Genomic DNA, 20468 nt, shown 5'->3' with positions numbered 1-20468 from the left:
TTTCTTTTTTCTTTTTGCTTGTTTAAAGACAATGAGTTTTAAATTACATAACATTTTTTTAGCTTTCCCTCACCTATTCATTTACCTTCTCTAGAAGTACATCCTTGTTAGCTGTTATTTTTTATTAAGTCAGATAATCTCAAACAACAATGTTACTTTCTATCTTCCTCCTCTCCCTTGTCCTTCCAAGCAGAATCTCCCACTTTTCATTTCAGCACGACAAGTGTATATTGATATATTAGACAGTAGCACTGGAGAAATAGAATTATCAGGAATCCCTGAAGATTATTGCTGAATTGAGGTTGGCAAAGGATTATTGGGAATGCTGAAGAGTTGTCATGATCAAAAGAGCATGTAACTTGAAGAAGCCTGTAGTGATGTCTACCAAATTTATCAAAGACATACTGCTTCAAAATTGTGGTCTAGCTTTCAAATACTTTCCTTTCCACTATAGGGAAGAGCAAAATAGTTACAAGCACTTTAATGTCCCAGACTGAAAATACACATATCAGTTACAAAGAAATGTGGGGCCTATGTGCCCTCATAATGCTCCATCTTTTCTGAAATCTTTTTCCTCCTCTGATGAAAATAACTACTGTGTAGGTGCTTGAGAGGCATGGATGATTTCCCCTCCTGCTAGTTCTGGGTCTCTCAACTAACATGCCAGAATCAGGAATGAATCAGAGTGAATTATGTGGCCAGTAGTTTCCCCATAAACGTAATGAATACCCAGAGATTGCAAAGACATTCCAGCCTGAAAGTTTTCCATCATGTTGCAGGTCCATTTCCTCTCCCCAATTGCTACCCTTTGATTTGTATCATTTGCAAAGTCACATTTGAAACTTTGGCAACAATAAAAGAAAACGATAAACCCATGAAACTACAGACACTTCTTTTTTTAAAAAAAGTGATGTCTGTGATTGTAAAAGAGTACAGTACTTAGTCGTATTGATTTGCTTCTGAGAGTTCTTTTGGCTATATAAATCTCATCAGAAATCTTTAAAGATCTAACTCCACAAGGCCATTGTTTTGGTTACTTTTATTCCTGTCTCCCTTTCTCATAAAAAAAAGTGCAGAGAAGTAAGATTTAAGTTGGAATGGACCTCTTATCGGCTGAAAGTGTGGCTTTGTTTTGTTTTTTTAATAGGCAAAATGTTGAAAAATACAGGCAAACAGATATCATTGCACTGGTTTATCTTCATATTGTGATGCACTTGTAATAATACAAAGAACAATTTAAATTTATTTGAATGGAGGGAGTGATAAAGATTCTTGATATTGTTGATGAAGGAGAAAAACTGTTTATCGTGTCTTGATCATTCAGGATAGGAAATTTGGGAGACAACTTAAATATGACTTCAACAACTGTACTTCCTTCTTCAATGGGAGGGATTGTTTTGTTTGTCTGTTTTAATAAAACAAGTCCATTCTACTCATGCAGGATAGGTGGGCCATCAAAGCACTCCATCTGTCAGTTCTAGAAGAGCTTTCTCGGCTGCAATGCCTGCCCTTTGAAACATCTTACCCTTTGAAGCAGTGCTCCCCAATCTCTCTATCTCTGTGGACCAGTGGCAGAGGGGGCAGAGGAGGGGATGGTTTCACATACGCATGCACCATTTGTGCAAATGTAGCTTTGCACGTTTGCCTGCCCCTTGCATAGCCCAGTTCCCAACCAATTGGTGAACAAAACAATTACTTCATAAATGCATTGCCCAACATAGGAGAACAAACCCATTCGGACAATATTCAGCAGTCCATCTACATTTGAAAGATAAAGGTCATTCTTCTGAAGACAGCAAAGTCTACATTTTGGACAGAGAAGACTGCTCGTTTGAAAGAGGGGTTGAAGATACCATCGTTGTCAAAATTGGATATGACACCATAGGACCACACCAGGATATGACACCATCTATCTACAGTCTACAACACAGTTTTTTTTCCAGCAATTCCAAGAAGGGTCCACACACATTTGCACCATTCAGGACACAGGTAAACCTCCAAGTGGCCTCAATGACTCTGTAAAAGAATGCAAATGACCAGCTATCTTCACGGAGTATAAATCCTCCCATTCTACAGCATCCAGACCTGAAGAAGCTTCTTGGATGAGAAGCGAAACCTCTTCAAAGGAAAACAAAAAAGTGCAGTTGGCTCTTGAAAAAGCACCTTTGGGACAACGATGATCTGGATGACTGAAAATCTCCATACACATTTTGACTTAGTGGGTCTAAAAATAGTAGGTTTTGATATGAATCATATGATAAATGATATTTCCAATCTTCCTTTTTTAGAGAAGGTTGTAGAAAGAGTGATCACATAGCAACTTCAAATAACCCTGGATAAAGTGAATTATCTAGGCCAGATTTAGTCTGCATTCAGACAATGGTTTAGGGATCAGTGGCATTGATTGCATTCATGGATGACTTCTGGAGGGAGCAGGATGGAGGTAGTACATCCATTCTCTTCCTGACCTCTCAGTAGTGTTTGATACCATCAGTCATGGTATTCTTCTGAGATGCTTCTTGGAGTTGTGGGTGGATAGTACTGTATTGTGCTGGTTTTTCTCCTCCTTCCTTCAGGGCTGATTCCAACCAGTGTTAACAAGGGGGGGGGGGAGATTCAGCCCATGATTCTTACTTTATGGGGTGACTCAGGGCTCAGTACTCTCTCCTCTCTATTTAATATCTACATGAGGCTGCTGGGTGAGGTGGGATGAAATATCACCAATATGCAGATGATACCCAACTCTATATTTCTACCACAAGGCCCTTGAGTTATTTAATTGATGTCCTACCCCGTTGTCTAGGAATTGTTGAGGTTTGAATGGGTGAAATGGGCTGTGTCTCAACCCTAGCAAACCTGAATGGCTCTGAGTATTTGTATCATCTGGAGACATGTTTATTCTATCTTTGGCTCTGATGGGTAGCACTGCTCCATACAATCCATGCACAATATAGCTCATGTCTTCTTCTTGAAGAACAGGTAGCAGTCTTGGCTAGGCAGAATCTATGTGTACTTTCAGATGGTGTGCCAGTTGCACCCTTTCCTGATTGGGAGGTTCTGCTCATTGTCACCTACACTCTCTCATTTGGATTGCTGCAATGAGTGCTATATGGACTGCCCTTGAAGAGCTTTTAGAAGTTTCAACTAGTGTAGAATATGATGGCACAAGTAGTAAATGGTATCATGCACATGGCACAAGTAACACCTCTGTTACTTGAGCTACTTTGAGTACTGGTATATTTCTGGATGCAATTCAATGTTATGGTTGTCACTTTTAATGCCCTACATGGCTCGGGACTGGGTTACTTGAGGGACTGACTGTCTTTGTCCAACTCTATCTATCTTATTTGGTCCAGAAGACTGGGCATGCTGCAAATCCCATTCGCCAGAGTGTCAGCTAGTGGGAAGCAGAAGACAAAGGAGGCTAGAAGAAGAGAAGAAGGACTTCTGTGCTGTAGCCCCTGCTTTGACTGCAGGGTACAAGAAGTAGGGGTACGGTCTTCAAAGATTAGAATGGCCCTATTGATCTTTTGTAAGAGTTCAAAAACTCGACTGTGTACTCAAACCTGGCTCTCCAAATATTTTAAGAGCATAGTTTCTTGGCTTTACTGCTAACTGTTTACTTAACTTGACTGCTCTCTCTATATTTATTGTTTTATTGGTTTTAAATGTTTTATTGTTTTAGAACTGTAAACTGCCCAGAGTCATTATGTTGAGATGAATGGCCATAGATATTAAATAAATAAATATGTATAGTCCTAGGTCAGGCTGGAACATGGAGATAAATCTTCCTTCCCAAGATGCACTTTTTCAGAAATATGAAACTATTGACATAATATTTACTTTACCAATAGAGACATTGATTTAAGCTTGGTCTGCTCCTCTGTCTGGATAGCATCATCATTCTAGACAAAGTTGAGTGCTGCACTTTTTTAAAACAAAAATAGCTGAAAGATACACCATTAGAAATATTGCTTGGCCTCTGAGCATTGGATACATGACACCATTCAGGTGATATTAGGGAGGCTGGACTTTTTCTGCACTTACTTTTGTATATAAGGAGTTGAAAGGAACTTTTAAGAAGGACATAGATAAACCTAACAGAGTATTTGTTTTCTGTTTAAAGTAGAAAATTGCAGCAATGATTTTCTATGATTTGCTATATAATTTCAGCAATGCTATCTTGGAGAGGATCTGAGTTAGTAGAGAATGGTGTATGTTGCCCTATAATCACTCGTTTTTTGTCTATTTGTTTAAAAAAACATATACTACTAAAACTCTCCTGTCTGTTTGTAAAGTTCCATTGGGTGACATGGTGCATCATTGGACAACACATTTTAAATCAAATGGAATAATTCCAAAATTTGAGACCCATAACCCTGTTGTAAATTGAAATTTCTAGAAAATGAGTCCTTCCAGCCTATTCCAAATTAGTTGAGAGAATGGGAGTGGCTATTCAATTAATCTGGAGAATACCAAGGTGTAAGAGCTGAGTAACATCATTCACATTATATTATTTGACTGTCAAGCTGTCATGTATTTAGAAACACATAAGTATATGTGGTATTATGTTTCATATTTTATTATTTGTGGATCATATTAAATGTACGTCATATTTTTCAAGCCATTTTTAAATATTTTTTAAAGGCCAAAGTTACCCAGTGAACTTCTACATCGGAGGATCATCTTGGACATAGAATTTCAGAGCCCTGGTGGTGTCATGTCTGGTTGAGCATCTTAACTAGTACAATCTCACTGGGGGAAGAGAGATTTCAGGACTCCATTTTGTCTATGAAATTTACTTCTGAAATAAAAGGCCATCTTTCCAAAAGGAATCTTCTGAGTTGTCTAATAGTGACGACAGGAAAGAAAGTCTGTAGAATCGCAAGAGCATTGTAAGGGTATTTTTGTAATGTACAGGTTTCAAAATTGAGCTCTACCTAGTGTTGAAAAAAAGTTGTCATTGTGAATTCCACTACAAACTAAATCCTGCATCCACTGCTGAGGATTTTGTGCACTGTGAAAGTCATGCGGATTTTACTAGCTGAGATACGTCAGCCTTACAGCAAAATATTTATCTGTGTTAAGTATGTTCCCATCCTGTCTTCTGCCTCAGGTGATTTAAAGCAATTGTACTGGAAGAATAGCCTTTCAATCTTGTCAAACGGTGCCTTCCCCGCCCCCCTTAATATATACTCAGGTCCATTCATTTAATTAAAAGAAATCAATATAAAAAGGGGGCATTTTAAGGATTTGAAAACCACTAATCACAGCAAGCACTTTCAAAATTAATGTATCCCAAACATTATATGGTTAAAGTACATACAACATTTATTTTAAGGTATGAAAATTAAGGTGATGTGTTTGGAGGGAGAGAAAGTTTTTTGTTTTTTTTTAGAATAAGTACAATGGAATTGGACCATAAGAGTTGATCATAAGGAAGGCTGAGCACTGAAGAATTGATGCTTTTGAATTGCTGGTGCTGGAGAAGACTCTTGGGAGTTTGTTGGACTGTAAGATCAAATCAGTCAACCTTAAAAAGGAATCAACCCTGACTGTTCTTTGGAAGGACTTATAAATTGAAGCCCAAATACTTTAGACACCTAATAAGAAGAGATGCTGAGAAAGATCGAAGGCAAAAGGAGGAGGCAGAAGATGAGATCATTAGATAGTGATCGACATAATGAACATGAATTCAGGCAAACTCCGGGAGTCAATGGAGGGTGGGGTGGGATGCTATGGTCCATTGGGTTGTGAAGAGTTGGACATGACTTAGAGACCAAAAACAACAGCAACAACAATAATAATGAACCATGGAATATAATTTTTGAGGAGTTGTCTTCTGCATCGGAGTGAAAGTAGCAACAACATGGTCATTTTTAAATTTTTTATTTTATTTAAAATGTCTTTACCTGAATGCCTAATACTATACAGTTTTAATAAACACTAAATTAATAGACTTTAGAAAACTAAAAGCTTATCGAAAGTGTTATCTGGATGTATTTACATAAACAGTGCAGTCTTGTAGAGAAAGGCCAAAAAAAGCAAACAAATGTTTTTGGACGAAACCTGCCGTTTTGCAGGCACCTTGTCTCTCTTCTGGAATTGTACAAGGGTTCAGGTCACATTTCCCATTTCAGTCCCCCACAATTCTTTCCCAACCCCACCCTCCTCTTTCTGATTATGGACACACACTGTGCAAAAAAGGAACCTAGGAAGAGAAAGATGGCATGGCTGCACAACATTGTTTAACCGGCAGTATTAGGACATTTCCCCCCCCCCCCCCCCGTTTGGAAACACCCTTTGCCTATCTTTACCAACTATCACATCTAGAAGACAGGAAAGTAAAACCTTGATTTTACCAAGTGGGAGGAAAGAGTTTTGCTAATGCAGGATTTACAATAAAGTAAATGTAACTTTTGTGTGATGTATATACAGTTATGTTCTTTATGTAAAATAAGCACCTTCCAGTTTTGTCCATCATATCAAAGTCTGTGCAATGAAGAGGTGTGTAAAATTGAGGTTTTATTGTGCATCCTTGCACCTGGTGTAAATGGCCCACATTTTCCTTCCTGCTATTCCAAATAAAACTCAAGGCCACTTTTATGCTTTGCTTCCCTAATTCACAAATTTAGAATTCACAAATGGGCTTACTTCTGGGCTTTTACAGCAGCTTGATGTGGAGAAAATGGAAGTTGAAAGCCTTCACTGCCATGAGCGTAACTTTCTAAATATCTGCAGCTGAATTGCTATTATTGTTGCAAGGTTCAATCAGTTTAAAAAATGGACGGCTTTATCTATCACGTATACAGTATACCTATTATTAAAAAGCAGGTCAATAGTATATTTCCCTCAAAGTTGCTGGCCCATCGCTCTTCCCCTCCCCAAAGACTCTGCTGAGTTTGTCTGAATGTCAGAGGAACTTCCTTGAATTCAATTTTGCTTGCTTTAAAGGGACTTTCTTATAGGCAAGAAATCTTGGATGAGAACTCTAGAGCTGGAAAGTGTTGATGCGTTGAAGATTGTCTCAGCAGTACCTACTTTAAACTGCTAATACAGGAAATGTAAGAAATCAATGGCATAAAAATAACAACTTGCTTCATTCACTTCTAATAATTACGCCAACCATAGCATTTTCTCTTTAGAAAGCCTTTAAGCTGTTAAAGACATCAAATACGGTTTCAGTCAGCACTCCTCAATTCATTTGCACACAAATCTCATAATAGCTACTTGACTATTTCTGTATCATTACTAGCTATATTACATTGATATGTGACTATTCTCTCTTATAAGTAAGGACGTTCTGAGATTCTAGCCAGTTTTTCAGTTAGCAAAAGGTGGTAATCAATGTAAAATGAAATCAAAATACTTTAACAAACTCTGCTTTTATTCATCTCCTATGATGATGCAGAACCTCAAAAGTATGTTATATAGGATCAGGATTAATTTTTATCCTATTAAATGCAAGACATATAGAAATTCTACTCCTTTTTGAGTGTTCCATTGATTTTGGATATATGTGTATTTGCAATCAATAGCCAATGTCTAGTCTCAAATAGACTAGAAAGACTATACAAATAGACTACGCTAGAGAGCAAATAGTCAATTCTTGAGTATGCTGATTTAGAAAAGAGATTCACTGATTGAACATAGTAATAATAATATGTCAGGCTCCTAGTCCAAAACCTTTGTTCTATTAAAAATAAGATTTTGCCCAGTTCATTTTGAGTTACACGAGGATGAAGCATAGGTATTAAAAATAGATGATTCTGAAAGTGCTAATGGGACTATAATTCATTTGTTCATAACTGCTACCAATTCAGATTAGTGGAATACATTGGCAGATTTGTATGGAAGTCAGAAGATGTTAAAAGGAACAATTGAGCATCAAAGTACATGCAAAGGATTGTCCTGTTGGTATCTTATTTTAACTCAGAGTTGAATCCTATTGTATTCAATAGGAATTATGCCAATAGAAGCATTTATAGAATTTCAGCCAGCCTTAATATTGTTATGTTTTCATACTGCATTATCTAGTGACATTTCTATTATTCCAACATCAGATAATACAGTATACTATTTTCCTTTTTTCCTTTTGTTGTTTCATTCTGGCACTCAGAATTCATGGAATTTTGCTTTGAGTTGCATTTTCTGTTGCCTGAGGAGAAAATCTAAAGGTCTTAGTCATATATCAAAAAACTATGAACCAATGCCCAGACGGGGCCTATTATTGGAAAAATCCATGCTCGTAAATTGCACAAATAAGAAATTTCAGGTGATTAATGCATAATGTGTCAGCCTCCAGAAAAGACCATAATTCATTTTTTTATTCAGTTTGGCATCTTAATTTTGATGCCAGTATGTTAAATAGTTTATATAATATTTATGCACAAGCTGTGGGTGGCTTACTGTCATTTTATTGACAAGGCGAAACATTTCATCAATAAAATGCAAACTTCTGGCTCAAATAACTGGTACTTAGTGTCAGTAATTCCGGGAGGTGGCGAAAGAGCCCTCTAGTTAAGCCATCAGATGTCACAGAATTAGTGTCAGTAATCCTAGCTAAATTAACCTGAGCCATCAAAGGAAATTTGCTGTATCAGGAGAAATGTGCAATCATCGTCTTCATAGCATACACGCAGCATTCTAAACTCTTTGATGCATTTGACAAAAGAGGGTTTAAGGAACACCCTTTTCTATGGCCAACATGAGGCATTACAGTAAACACTGTTCTCTATATACCTCTGATTTCAACCAATTTAACACTGCTTTTAGGTGGGATCACAAAGGATTAATCTCAAGCTTTATATTTCAGAAGCTGCATATCATACAAAGAACCTTATCAAACACAGGCCATTATTATCATTATATTATTATCTATTACTATCATTATATTAGCCTGATCAAACTCGGCACTTTTGTCACAATTGATCAGCTACATGCATTTGGCACACAAGTTTGGTGAGCAATTATTCTCTTGCATTGTTACTTTTCAGCAACTAGTATTAAGGCAGGATGCTGTGAGTCAGCAATAGAGAACCCTCAATATTAGTAGGCATTGATAGTCTTGCTCTTTGATGAACCTGTTCAGTCTCCTTTGAAAACTCTCCAATGGTTTGCAACAAATTTCACAATTTAACAAGATGCTATGACATCCATCTCTCTCTTTTTCTGTCATCTCCCCCCTCCCTCCTCTATGTTTGGTCTATTGTTCTGTATAGAAGAGCAAAGGAGACATGAAGACAATACATGACATGGCATAACAAAGCAGACTCTATTCCTTATGCTCTTGCATATAATATTGTATTGCTGGTATGAAAGAGTAGACTTTTCACTGTGACACTTTTATACGTATTTGACCCTTTTAATGGCATGTGATTAAGAGCAGACAATTACAGATAGGCTAATATTCTGCTGCATTTAGTTTCAATGAATTATCTTGAGATTTAACCAGAGGTGAGAGGGAAAAATTCTCCCTACACATTATGTATGCCATGCATTATTTTATATACCCATAACATTTGTCTTTTTACCCTTCTCAATTTCAAGCTAAGCAGCTTGAAATGGGTGTAGCCTTTTCTTACAAGGGAGTTATTTCAGCCTCCTCATAGTTTTAGTTGCCCTTTTTGTAACTTCTCTAGCTCTGCAATAATCTACTATAAAATGTAGAATTCCCCCAATACTGATTTGGCACCTACCTCCTTGCTCTGTTGTGACCAGGACTATACTCAATACCCACAAATTTGTTTAAGAGAATTATTATATTGGTAGTTCTGTGTTCAGTTGTCTTCCAAAGAATGCTAAATACAAAATAATTTACCACATTTTTTTTAGTCACACCTGTGCAGCCATATTTTCATTGAACTATCTATCTTAACTCTAAGATGGAGTCATGAATCTTCTTGAAGACTGAGCATATTCATCACCATGAATTATTACCATAAAGTGATTGCTTTAATTATGATTTGTGGCACCAGCTACAATGGTGTAATTCACAAATAATCTCAGGTTATAAACCATGGATTATAAACCATGATGCCTAGATTCACTCATTACACTAAATCAAAATTAAACCACATTTTGTATTAGCATGCAATGCAGACTCATTTTAGATAAAACTAAATAATATAGCTAAATAACTATGGCTTAGTTTTTTTTTTTCAAAAAAAAAATCCCTCAAAATGTGTTACATATAAATTAAATTTCACTCTGATTGTTCATTATTGCTCCGTCATTATCCAACTAATCTGACTCAATTCCGAATTTATATCTTTTACTTCAGATCAGTGTACAAATACTTAATATTAATAATCTAGTTCCACAAAACAAATTAATCTATTTGTAGCATAAAATAAATCATTTGAAAATTACTGACAGGAGATGGTACCTAAAATTCACACTCTCAGTACCTAAAATTTCACTCTTTTGTTAAAATGTCACTAAAGTTGCTATTTGGTTATTTGCAGCACAGTATTCTATAGAATTGAGCTCGTTAAGTATATCAAGAGGTGTACAAAACCTGAAACATTTAACTGATTACTCTGGGATCGTATACCCTTTTTTATTTGATTTTCTTACTTTCATCATAAGATCAGAAACCCATTGGTCTTAATTTGTTCTATTTTTAAAAAGAAACAAATAAAAGCAGATGACGAGTGATTTCATTACCTATAATGTATGATAACATTCCCCAACTTAACTCTTCATTGTAGAGTTGTAACTCTACAACTCCCATCCTGTCTCGGTAAGCATAGTTTATCGGAAAATGATAACAGTAGCATAACCACAGATCTGGAAGACATCAGGTTGGGAAATATAATAGGGCATATACATGCCTCAGTCTAGTCATCTCTTGGCCAAAACAGACCTAACAGGTTTTTTAAAAAATAGGAAACCATAATGTCCAAAAACAAAGGGAATTTCTACATAGCCACTTTTACCCCCTAATTAATCTTTTCCATACTGCCCTATAAATACTGTATTCTCATTGCTATGCCACTCTGTGTTTACCAGCTGCCCATCTTCCCTGCAGATTAATAATAAGGCAACAGAAGGGTAAGTATGTAACTCGTGTCCCATATCTACTTGTAGTGGTTCTCTATCTCCCTTTTTTCGCAACAACAAGAACAAAAATACACCCTAGTCACTGTTTAGTATAATGGCCAATTTGCTTCTCAATTCAATGCACTCTCAAGAGGGAAATGGCACAATACCATATAAACTTAGTTTCGGCAGGAAAGGACAGACTGGAAGATTTGGGAGAAAGCTACCAATTTGAAACCTCTTATCTCAAATTTTATTGTGGGAGATCTCTGGAGAATTGTTCTCCGGGGTTTCTTCGGAGTCTCAGCAGAGCTGAAAATTATTGCCTCCGATGTAGAAGCTTGATTAAGTTGTGAGAATACAGAAAATGCGATGAGGGTCCCGAAGATGCCAAACTACTTCAAAATGGAAAATCAACTATTATTATTATTATTATTATTATTATTATTATTATTATTATTATTATTATTATTATTATTATTATTATTATTATTATTATATGTAGATACAGCAGATCTACTTTGGAAATGCTTACAAATCCTATTTTTTGAGTCATATTTTGTATCCAGATCTTCAAAATGTTATTAAAGAAAAGCAAAAATTGCTGGATTGAAAAACAAACAAACCAAATTCAGTAAGTTTTTGAAAGACTCTTTTTTTAAAAAAAGTATGTACTTAAAATTGGGCAGATTTAAATGAGAGATTCTGGCAATCGAATAATGAGTAATTGGTTTAAAGTAGTGGTTCTCAACCTTTTCTCCACCACGGACATCCTCTAAAAACCTTTTGTTGCCACCAATCATGGCCATGGACCACCAAGACTCAACTCAAGATTTAAATCATATCATTTCTTCAAGCTTTTGCGGATCCCCTGTGATGACATTGCGCTCCCCCCACCCACCCACTGTCTTAACGTTTTAATAACAATTAGCTACAATGCAGTACTGTTTGGAAGTCTCTAATGAATCAGTGGGGCTCAGTTATGAGTAGATATGCCTAGGATTCCAGCACTGAGGTTTTTTCTGATGGCAGTTTAGTATTGTTTAACACAACATAATAGGTGGGTCTGATTCAGTGTCTCTCGACTTTCTATGTAAACCCTTTGCAATTGTTTTAGACAACTTTTCCAGCCCACTGGGCCTCAGTGAACTTCTGTTAACTGCAATACTGAAAAGCTCTTTTATAACTATATCAGACAAAGGAATTCAGGAATACCTAAATGTAATAGTGTGCATGTGCACATGCGCAAATGCACACACACACACACACACACACACCTAATAATATAAATATTGTAATAGTAATTACAGAAGAGGAAGTCCTACAATTAAAAAAAGCTAAATCATTTTCATAAGCTTGGATCTATGATACGCAAAAATGGGGGGGGGGGGATACAAGCATTTATTTTAAAATCCAGCCATTAAATAAATCAGAAAGATCATAAGGAACTCCTATTAGATCTCTTTTGGGTACTGATTGTGAGGCAGATGAGTGGGTGAAGGAGACATACAAGCCAAGGGAGTTCAAGCTTATCATGTAGCTCAAAACTTTCCCTGCTCTTTTTAGCATGCTCATTGCAAATGAGTTTCAGATAGTTGTGGTAGCACTTCAGCCTTGCTTTGTGTCTTGTTTTTGTTTTGCATTTCATTGCTTTTTAAATTTTGATTCTTTGTAACATCTGCCCATGTTTCATATTTCAATTCTATACAGAGCCATCTCCGATGCACCTCATGGCCAATGCAAATACTTGTTAATTGGTGTGGTTGAAACCCTTTGCTCAGCAGTGGTTTAGCAGCATGAACCAGAATTCAACTGAATTATTATTGCAAGGTGAGGTTGTATCAAATGCAACTTCTTGCTGCTTGCTTAGCCAAGCATTACCTTTGGGACTAGTTCCTTATTTCTCCCATGTCTTTTTCTTGCTGCACAATATAGTACCTACTGTCAGCTTAATCCTAGGCACTAGTACCAGAGTATTTTGTTAAGAAGCAGGAGGTAGAAATAACAGCAATCCACCAGCTGAGCAAGTGGGGAATGATAAAGAGAACATAAGAGCTTTGTTTTGCTGATATGAGTGGTATTGAGCAATAATTAATATGAATTGAGCTCACAAAATACAGATTAGGAACCCTCTTTATATATTATAGATTGGACTCAGACTTAGTCCTGCTTAAAATAGAGTGACTAAAATCAGTGGAAATTAATTTAGATATTTCTAACTTGAAATTCATTGATTTCAATTATTCTACTCTTATTATTATTAAGTTGATTTACTTGAAATAAATGCATATATTTTCAGCAATACTCTGTTTTCTTGATACACATTGTTACAATCCTTATACATTACCTTATCTAATAGACTACTTTCAGGAATAGAATATCTCTTAAAGTACATTACTGTAGCCCTCGTACCGAATTGGCTAGGACCACTTACCAGGCACATATATACACAAACATAGCTCTCCTTTCTTCTAACTTCTGATTGTCCATTATTATTATGTTTTGATAGTTTGAGGAAAGTGACCAATTCAAAATTAACCCTAGCATTCAAAAGACCATTGAATTACTTTAAAAGTATCTTACAGGTAGTTGTCACTTAACGACGATAAATGGAACCAACAAGCCCATCGTTAAGTGCGGCAGTTGTAAAGCCAATCATCACATTGACCAGGCCAATTTAACAGGGCAGTTCCAGCACTTCCAGTTGCTGTTAAATGAATCCTGCATGGTCATTAAGCCAAATGTTACTTTCAATTTACTGTTGCAAGTCTATTGATTTTGTTTGTGGGAAGCCAGAGTGAAGGTTGAAAATGATGGTCACATGATTATGGGATGCTGCAACAGCTGTAAATGCAATCAAGAGCCCAAATTGCAATCAAGTGATTATGGGAATGCTGTGATGGCCCAACTCCAAGGCTCGGACTGGCCATAAACCTCCTTGTTCGGTGCCATCGTAACTTCAAATGCCACTGAACAAGTGGTTGTTAAGTGAGAACAAGTTGTAGCTCCCTTGTAGCTTTTAAAAGACCTACACTCTTTTTCTATAATATATGATAAGCCATACCATTTCCTTAAAATAGGGTGCTCAATATATAATTTGCATAAAAATGTGTCTTGGGTGAATAATTAAAATATAGGTTATTTGGTGAGCTATAACATTAAGATAATCCCATTTACAAAATTAGCAGAAACATATTAAAACTAGTATTCCATATCTGTTTTGGGAGGGTTTTCCCTCAATTGTTTTGCCGCTTGGCCGTTGAACTGCCTAAATAAAAACGTGATTGAAAAAATGACAAAGGTTTTGTGGGGTTTTCTTCCTCTCTTGGAAGCTGAAATGACAGTGGGAATGACATTAGATCCACAAAGACTGCAGTCAAGAAACAATTCAAACCAATAGGTTTAGAGAACCCTTTCCGAGAATGGTTGATATATAGAAAGAAGTAGCGACATCACACATTTCACTGCTGTTTCTTGAAAAAGGAAAAGGCAACATAATTAGGAGTCTTTATCACTGTCTTCACCACCATACATATCGGCCAACTTCCTAAAACGAGGCCCCCAGTCACTGAGGTAATCATAGTCCTGGTCTCCATCTGTGGTCACCGACTCTAAAGAGCTAAGAGAGTCAGCCACTGAGCCACTGCCTTCATATGCATATGTAGCTAATGAGTCATAAGGGGGTGCAGTTGGATCTGTATCATTCTCCTTTAACCTTTGGCTAATAAAATCTCTGACATCAGTGTTGTCTCGTACCACTGGAGTCCGGCGTGGCATGAACAGCGTTTCTGGCACAATGTCTCGGCGCAATTTATTGTCCTCTATGGCTTCAGGATTCCGCAGCGTGCCAATATCAAAGGCTTGAGTGTCTTCCTCTCCGCCGCCTTCGTCATTGTAACTGACAATGTTATCTCGGATGTCCTCTTTAGAGATGATCAAAGGCTCTTTCTTCCTTTGCCGTCTCAGTGCGGCAAACAGCACCACGGTAACTGGTAAGGAAAATAAATAAATAAATTGAGCAAAAGTCGGCTGAGTTGAGAGGGACATTAATTCTCCAGCTAATTAAAACAAAAGCAAGCTACCATGAAATTTGTATTCTTTGGAACTTGTTTTGTTTTCTTTTGCAAGAAGATCTGCAAAACAGTACAATCCATAACCTCATTCTCACTTTGGAGCTCATCATTTTAGGAGCTGTTAAGTACAGGAAAAGGTTTGGTGAAATGCAAATTGGTTCAAGCTAAAACGAAGATGCATTTCAGTTGGTTTTCATGTTGCAACAGTGCGATCCTTTTAAAGTCAGAGAAGCGATTATTTTGAGGAGAGGCAAAAGAACAAGAAAATTCAGTCACATCAAATGATGACGAACTGCTGAAATTATTTGAATTTTGTTCTCAAAGGATTTTTTAAGTAAGACACTATCAATATTATACAAGGAAAAAGTTATAGTAACACTTTAAAAATGTCTTCCTTTAAAACATTTATTGAAGGTATATTATAATTCTTTATTTAATCTCTGCTATTTAAAAATAGGCAATTCTGAGTATTTTTTGAAGTTGCCTCTGGTGTTATATTTGCTTTTTGACACTTTAAAAAATTTGGGAGCTCAGATTTGGCTGTCAAATGGCCAATTGCCAAAATCCAAGTATTAAAAATTATGAACTATTATTTATAACTGGTGGTTTAAAACAGTAGTCTCCAACCCAGAGGTGGTATTCAGCAGGTTCTGACCAGTTCTGGAGAACCAGTAGCAGAAATTTTGAGTAGTTTGGAGAACCCTCTGACTGGCCCCACTCCCATCTATTCTTTGTCTCCTGTGACCCAGCTGATTGGAAGGAAATGGGGATTTTGCAGTAACCTTCCCCTGGAGTGGGGTGGGAATGGAGATTTTACAGTATCCTTCCACTGCCATGCCCACCAAGCCACAGCCACCAAGCCACAGCCACCAAGCCATGGCCACATAACTGGTAGTAAAAAAAATTGAATCCCACCACTGCCCCAACCTTTTGGCACCAGGGATTGGTTCCATGGAAAGAGGTATCAAAGGGGGCATGGTTTCAAAGGCTGCCTGCATCCCACAGATGGGTCTTGGCTTGTTTGTGTGGCCTGGTTTCTCATATGCTGTGACCCAGTCCATGGGTTGGGAACTCTGGTTTAAAATGTGGACTTACCTCCAACCATTCAGGAATTACAATATTTAGATGTGAGTGCTGGCATAAACAAAGCACCAAACATACAACCACCAAAGTTCTCAATGATACTCTTAATAAGGTATTTCCTGCCTTAGATAAAACTTAGGTTCTTTTAGTTTAAAGAATAACTTATCCAAATAATTTAGTTTGGAATATTTATTAGATAATTCTCACCATACTCCAAATTCATAGATGATTGGCATAAAATTAAAATAGTCACTTAGCTACATTTTCAAGCTGACTGGCTCATTCTTTCCCCAACTTAACTAAAATACTTGACTGTGGAAATGAAAAATACTATCTTATTGATAGAAATGATTAAATTATCATGTTTTTGCAGTCTTCTTTCAAAAATATTCAAACTGTCAATGGACGTACTCCATGATTTTCAGAAGATCCTCAAGGAAGACAACTTAACTGAGTCTCTTAGCGTTGAAGAATCTTCAAATTATAAATGAAGAAAAATAGAGAGTCTTACACTAATGAGACTGCTTATCCATCCAACCTAGAACTGTCTTTTTTTGGCTAGCAGAGCTTCTCAGGAATAGTTTATTTCTTCTTAAATGCAGATCACATGGGCAAATCCTATGGTGTTGAATATACAAATAAGGTATCCCTAAAATAATTGCCACCTAATGAGAATGAAGGACTCACTGGAGAAGAGCCTAATGCTAGGAACAATTGAGGACAGAAGAAGAATGAGATGACAGAATGAGGTGGCTGGCTGGAGTCTCTGAAGCAGTAGGTGTGAATTTAAATGGACTCCAGAGGATGGTAGAGGACAGGAAGGCCTGGAGGAACATTGTCCATGATGTCCATGACTTCGCAACTAAGAACAACAAAAATAACTGTTTGGAAATGGGAAGATATGGAAAAGATCATGCAAAAGTTGCATAGCCTTAACAACTATCTCTGGATTTTATCTCGTCCTTTGATCAATATATTTATCTCTGTGCCATATAAATTCTGTCTCAGTCCAAATAGTCATTTGTGCTCTATATCGTCTAATACTTTACCAACCAGGGTAAAAATACAGAGCTAATTTGCATTTTTAAATTTATTTTTAGTCTGGTACTCTAATATCACCAGAAATGAGATTTCATTCAAAGAAATAAATATGCAAATTGAATTTGTGCAAATTGCTAAGTAATTCAGCTCAAAATATAATTGTCTTCTCAGTGCTCAAGCTGTTTTTTTCATTTGAATGTGAACTTGTAGAATAGGTCTTCTTAATGGCAAAAAAAAAAACATGTTAAAAGCAAAGCTGAGATGTTGCTTCTCTTCTGGGTCTTCAGCAATTCTTAGCATTAACACTAGGTCTGCTAAGATTGAAAATAAAATATATAACCAAAAGCAAATGAATGATCAAATCATCTGCTTTGTTACTCTTAAAGATAGTATTTGTAGTTTAATTATTTTGCTGTTTTTGGTTAACTACCTGGCATTAATATTGTATTGCAGATCAAAGACAAAGAAAAAGGTGATATCAGCTATTAATTGAATTTCACTGCAGGCTATAGGACCACAATCCCAATATTTTTTATTTTAAACCCCATCCTGACAGCATAATTTATTGATTCCTAAATTATAGAGTTATAGGGAGAAAATCAAGAAACGGTCAAGGAGACACCCTTTCCCCCAAAACTGGCAAGACAAGCCTTTATATCCAAACAAGTAGAAAACCCCACACTCATTCTCACAAATGAAATTATCTAGTTGTATAATGAAATGTCTGCAAACAGCCAATTTAGCTCAGAGAGCACCCACAGCTCAATCCCCGAGCTACAAATATTCTATACAATAATACAATAATACAATAGTAGAGTTGGAAGGGACCTTGGAGGCCTTCTAGTCCAACCCACTGCCTAGGCAGGAAACCCTATACCGTTTCAGACGAATTCTGATGCATTGTTGAATTTTTTGAAAGCACTTTAGAATTCCAGTTGATGAACCTTTCCCACCTGCATCTACCAAACATGTCATGACAACATTTTGTTGTTGTTCTATGATTACTTGTTATGACTTTAAGCAAAGGTAAAGAAAGATGAGAAATAGATACAGCAAAAATTATGAGAGTATAGTTTTCTTGTTATGTTGGTTAGCATTTTGACCCAGCAATACCTCTATCAAGCTGGGGAATGATGGGGATAATAATGTCCTGATTGGAAGTAGAACGATATTTGTGGCAGCTGCATTTAAGGAATTAGTATGCCCACAGCTTCTTAGTGGGTGAACTTTAAATTATATGTATTTGAATTGATAGTTGTGAGTTCCTCAATAATTATAACTGTAGAACATGGTTAGGATTAATAATTCTGAACTGTTTATGGAGGATACATACTTGAGTTTGATGATTATAAGTATATAAGTATAAGTATAATCTTTATTGTCATTGTACTTAAATACAACGAAATTATTTTAACCTCACTGGTGCAAAATTATAGCAGAAACAAAAAAAGAAAGAAAAAGAAAAAGAAACTAGCATGGAGTGATTGTGGTTGCATTTAAAAGTCTGACAGCCCAAGGATAGAAACTATCTTTAAAGCTGTTTGTTTGGCTGGCTATACTTTGATGTCTTCTGCCTGATGTTAGAAGTGCAAAGAGACACTGACCAGGGTGTGAATCATCTCTGAGTATCTTCCTTACTCTGCTAAAGCAGCAACACCTGGCAATGTCATTCAGTGGTGTCAGAAGGCAACCAATGGTTTCTTATGCCGAATTGATCACTCTCTGTAGGGCCTTCCTGTCCGCAGCAGTTAAACCAGCATACCATACTGTAACGTAGTATGTGAGGACACTTTCTATGGTGGACCGATAGAAAGAGGTCATCAGCCATTGTTCCACCTGGTTTTTAGCAGGATTCTAAGGAAATGAAGTCTCTGTTGGGCCTTTCCAATCACCAGAGACATGGTTGTTTTTCCAGGTGAGATCTTGACTAATAAGCACTCCCAGAATTTAAAAGAGGAAACCCTCTCCACACAGCCCCCCTCAATATACAGTGGGGCAGGCTCCTCTCTGTGCTTCCGAAAATCTAGAACCATCTCCTTTGTCTTACTAGTATTTAGTTGTAAGTAAGTTGTAAGATTAGATAGCAAACCCACTGTAACTAACAAGTTAGCAAAATAAATTTGCGATATTTGATTGATGTGTAGAAATAGGAAAGATGGCATGACTATGGAGATACTTGAAACCAAAATGGTGGTTTTCTATTTACCACACTCAATGTATTGGGTATCGCTATTGATGAATACTCAGAAAACTGAGAAAGTAAAAATGTATCATGGGCTAATTCTATCTATACTAAAAGATGACTCTACTAATAATATTTCATAGTTATATTCATGTGTAATATGCTTCATTTGTTCCTTAGCACAATTTATGTTCTCCATCCTACTCCCCATAGCCCTTGAGTTCATGCAAAGTCCTTTACCTAACAATATAATTATACAAAGGAGAATTGCAATCAATGCGCCTGTGCTAAGTCCAGTTGGGTGGATCAGTGCTTCAGCATTGCAGGACAGCATTTTGCCTCTTTGGTCACAGGCACACACTCGAATTGTCACCGTCTCTGTGCTACTCTGAACTGGATACTCATTATCTGAGATTATAACTGGTAGGAGGTACATATTCATTTCATGACGGTTATATCTCATTTTCTTTGTGTAGATTCCAGCTGTATTATCTGGAAAAGAAAAGAATGTAAAAATGGGGTAAGGAGTGAGTTCTTTCTGAATGTCAAAAGCCCAATAAGAAAGAGAGACAGTATGCAATTTAAAAAAACAAACAAACACAAAGATACCTTTGTTGTCCTGAAGGGTGAAATTGGAGCTACTGGCTACTTCTGGGGCCAAAGTGAATGAGAATTTGTGCCCACCAAAAGCATCATCTTTGTCAACTGCACTTAAGGTCTGGATGAGCTAGAAAAGTAATTGTTGTTATTTTATCTTTACTTATGGCACACAGACCAATATCTACACCTTCTTATTCATCAGAAATAATAAATAGGCAATCAGTTAAGAACAACAAACAAGATAATGAAGAGTGATGGATAAGGATATTTTTCATTGTATACTAATCTTTCCTCTGAATAGAACATTTTTCCAATGAAAACTGGGAACTTGGGGGGAAAAGGCTTTCATTGTTGCTTTTAGTTTGGTAATATAATTAGAGAGGGATTTATTAATCATCCAACATACTCGCATGTTTTAGGCATCACTGAAGGCCATAGATTAACAT

General features: G+C 36.7%; 1 protein-coding gene across 2 annotated transcripts in view; it reads right to left on the bottom strand.

The window, feature by feature from the left end:
* Positions 1-11998: 11998 nt before the first annotated feature.
* LOC309391266 (cadherin-6) overlaps positions 11999-20468 on the bottom strand; it is a 191509-nt gene continuing 183039 nt past the window's right edge. For both annotated transcript variants that reach the window (XM_081951539.1, XM_081951538.1), the window contains exons 10-12: positions 20032-20149; positions 19663-19914; positions 11999-15032 (exon numbers count right to left, since the gene is read on the bottom strand). In XM_081951539.1, coding sequence (XP_081807665.1) covers positions 14542-15032; positions 19663-19914; positions 20032-20149 — 861 coding nt within the window. In that variant the 3' untranslated portion in view covers positions 11999-14541. The remainder of the gene's footprint in view (positions 15033-19662; positions 19915-20031; positions 20150-20468) is intronic.

Source organism: Natrix helvetica (genome assembly GCF_964273705.1).
Source record: "Natrix helvetica genome assembly, chromosome: 4".
Classification (NCBI taxonomy): domain Eukaryota; kingdom Metazoa; phylum Chordata; class Lepidosauria; order Squamata; family Natricidae; genus Natrix; species Natrix helvetica.
Note: the sequence above shows the minus strand (reverse complement) of the source record. Positions and strands in the feature narration are given on the sequence as shown.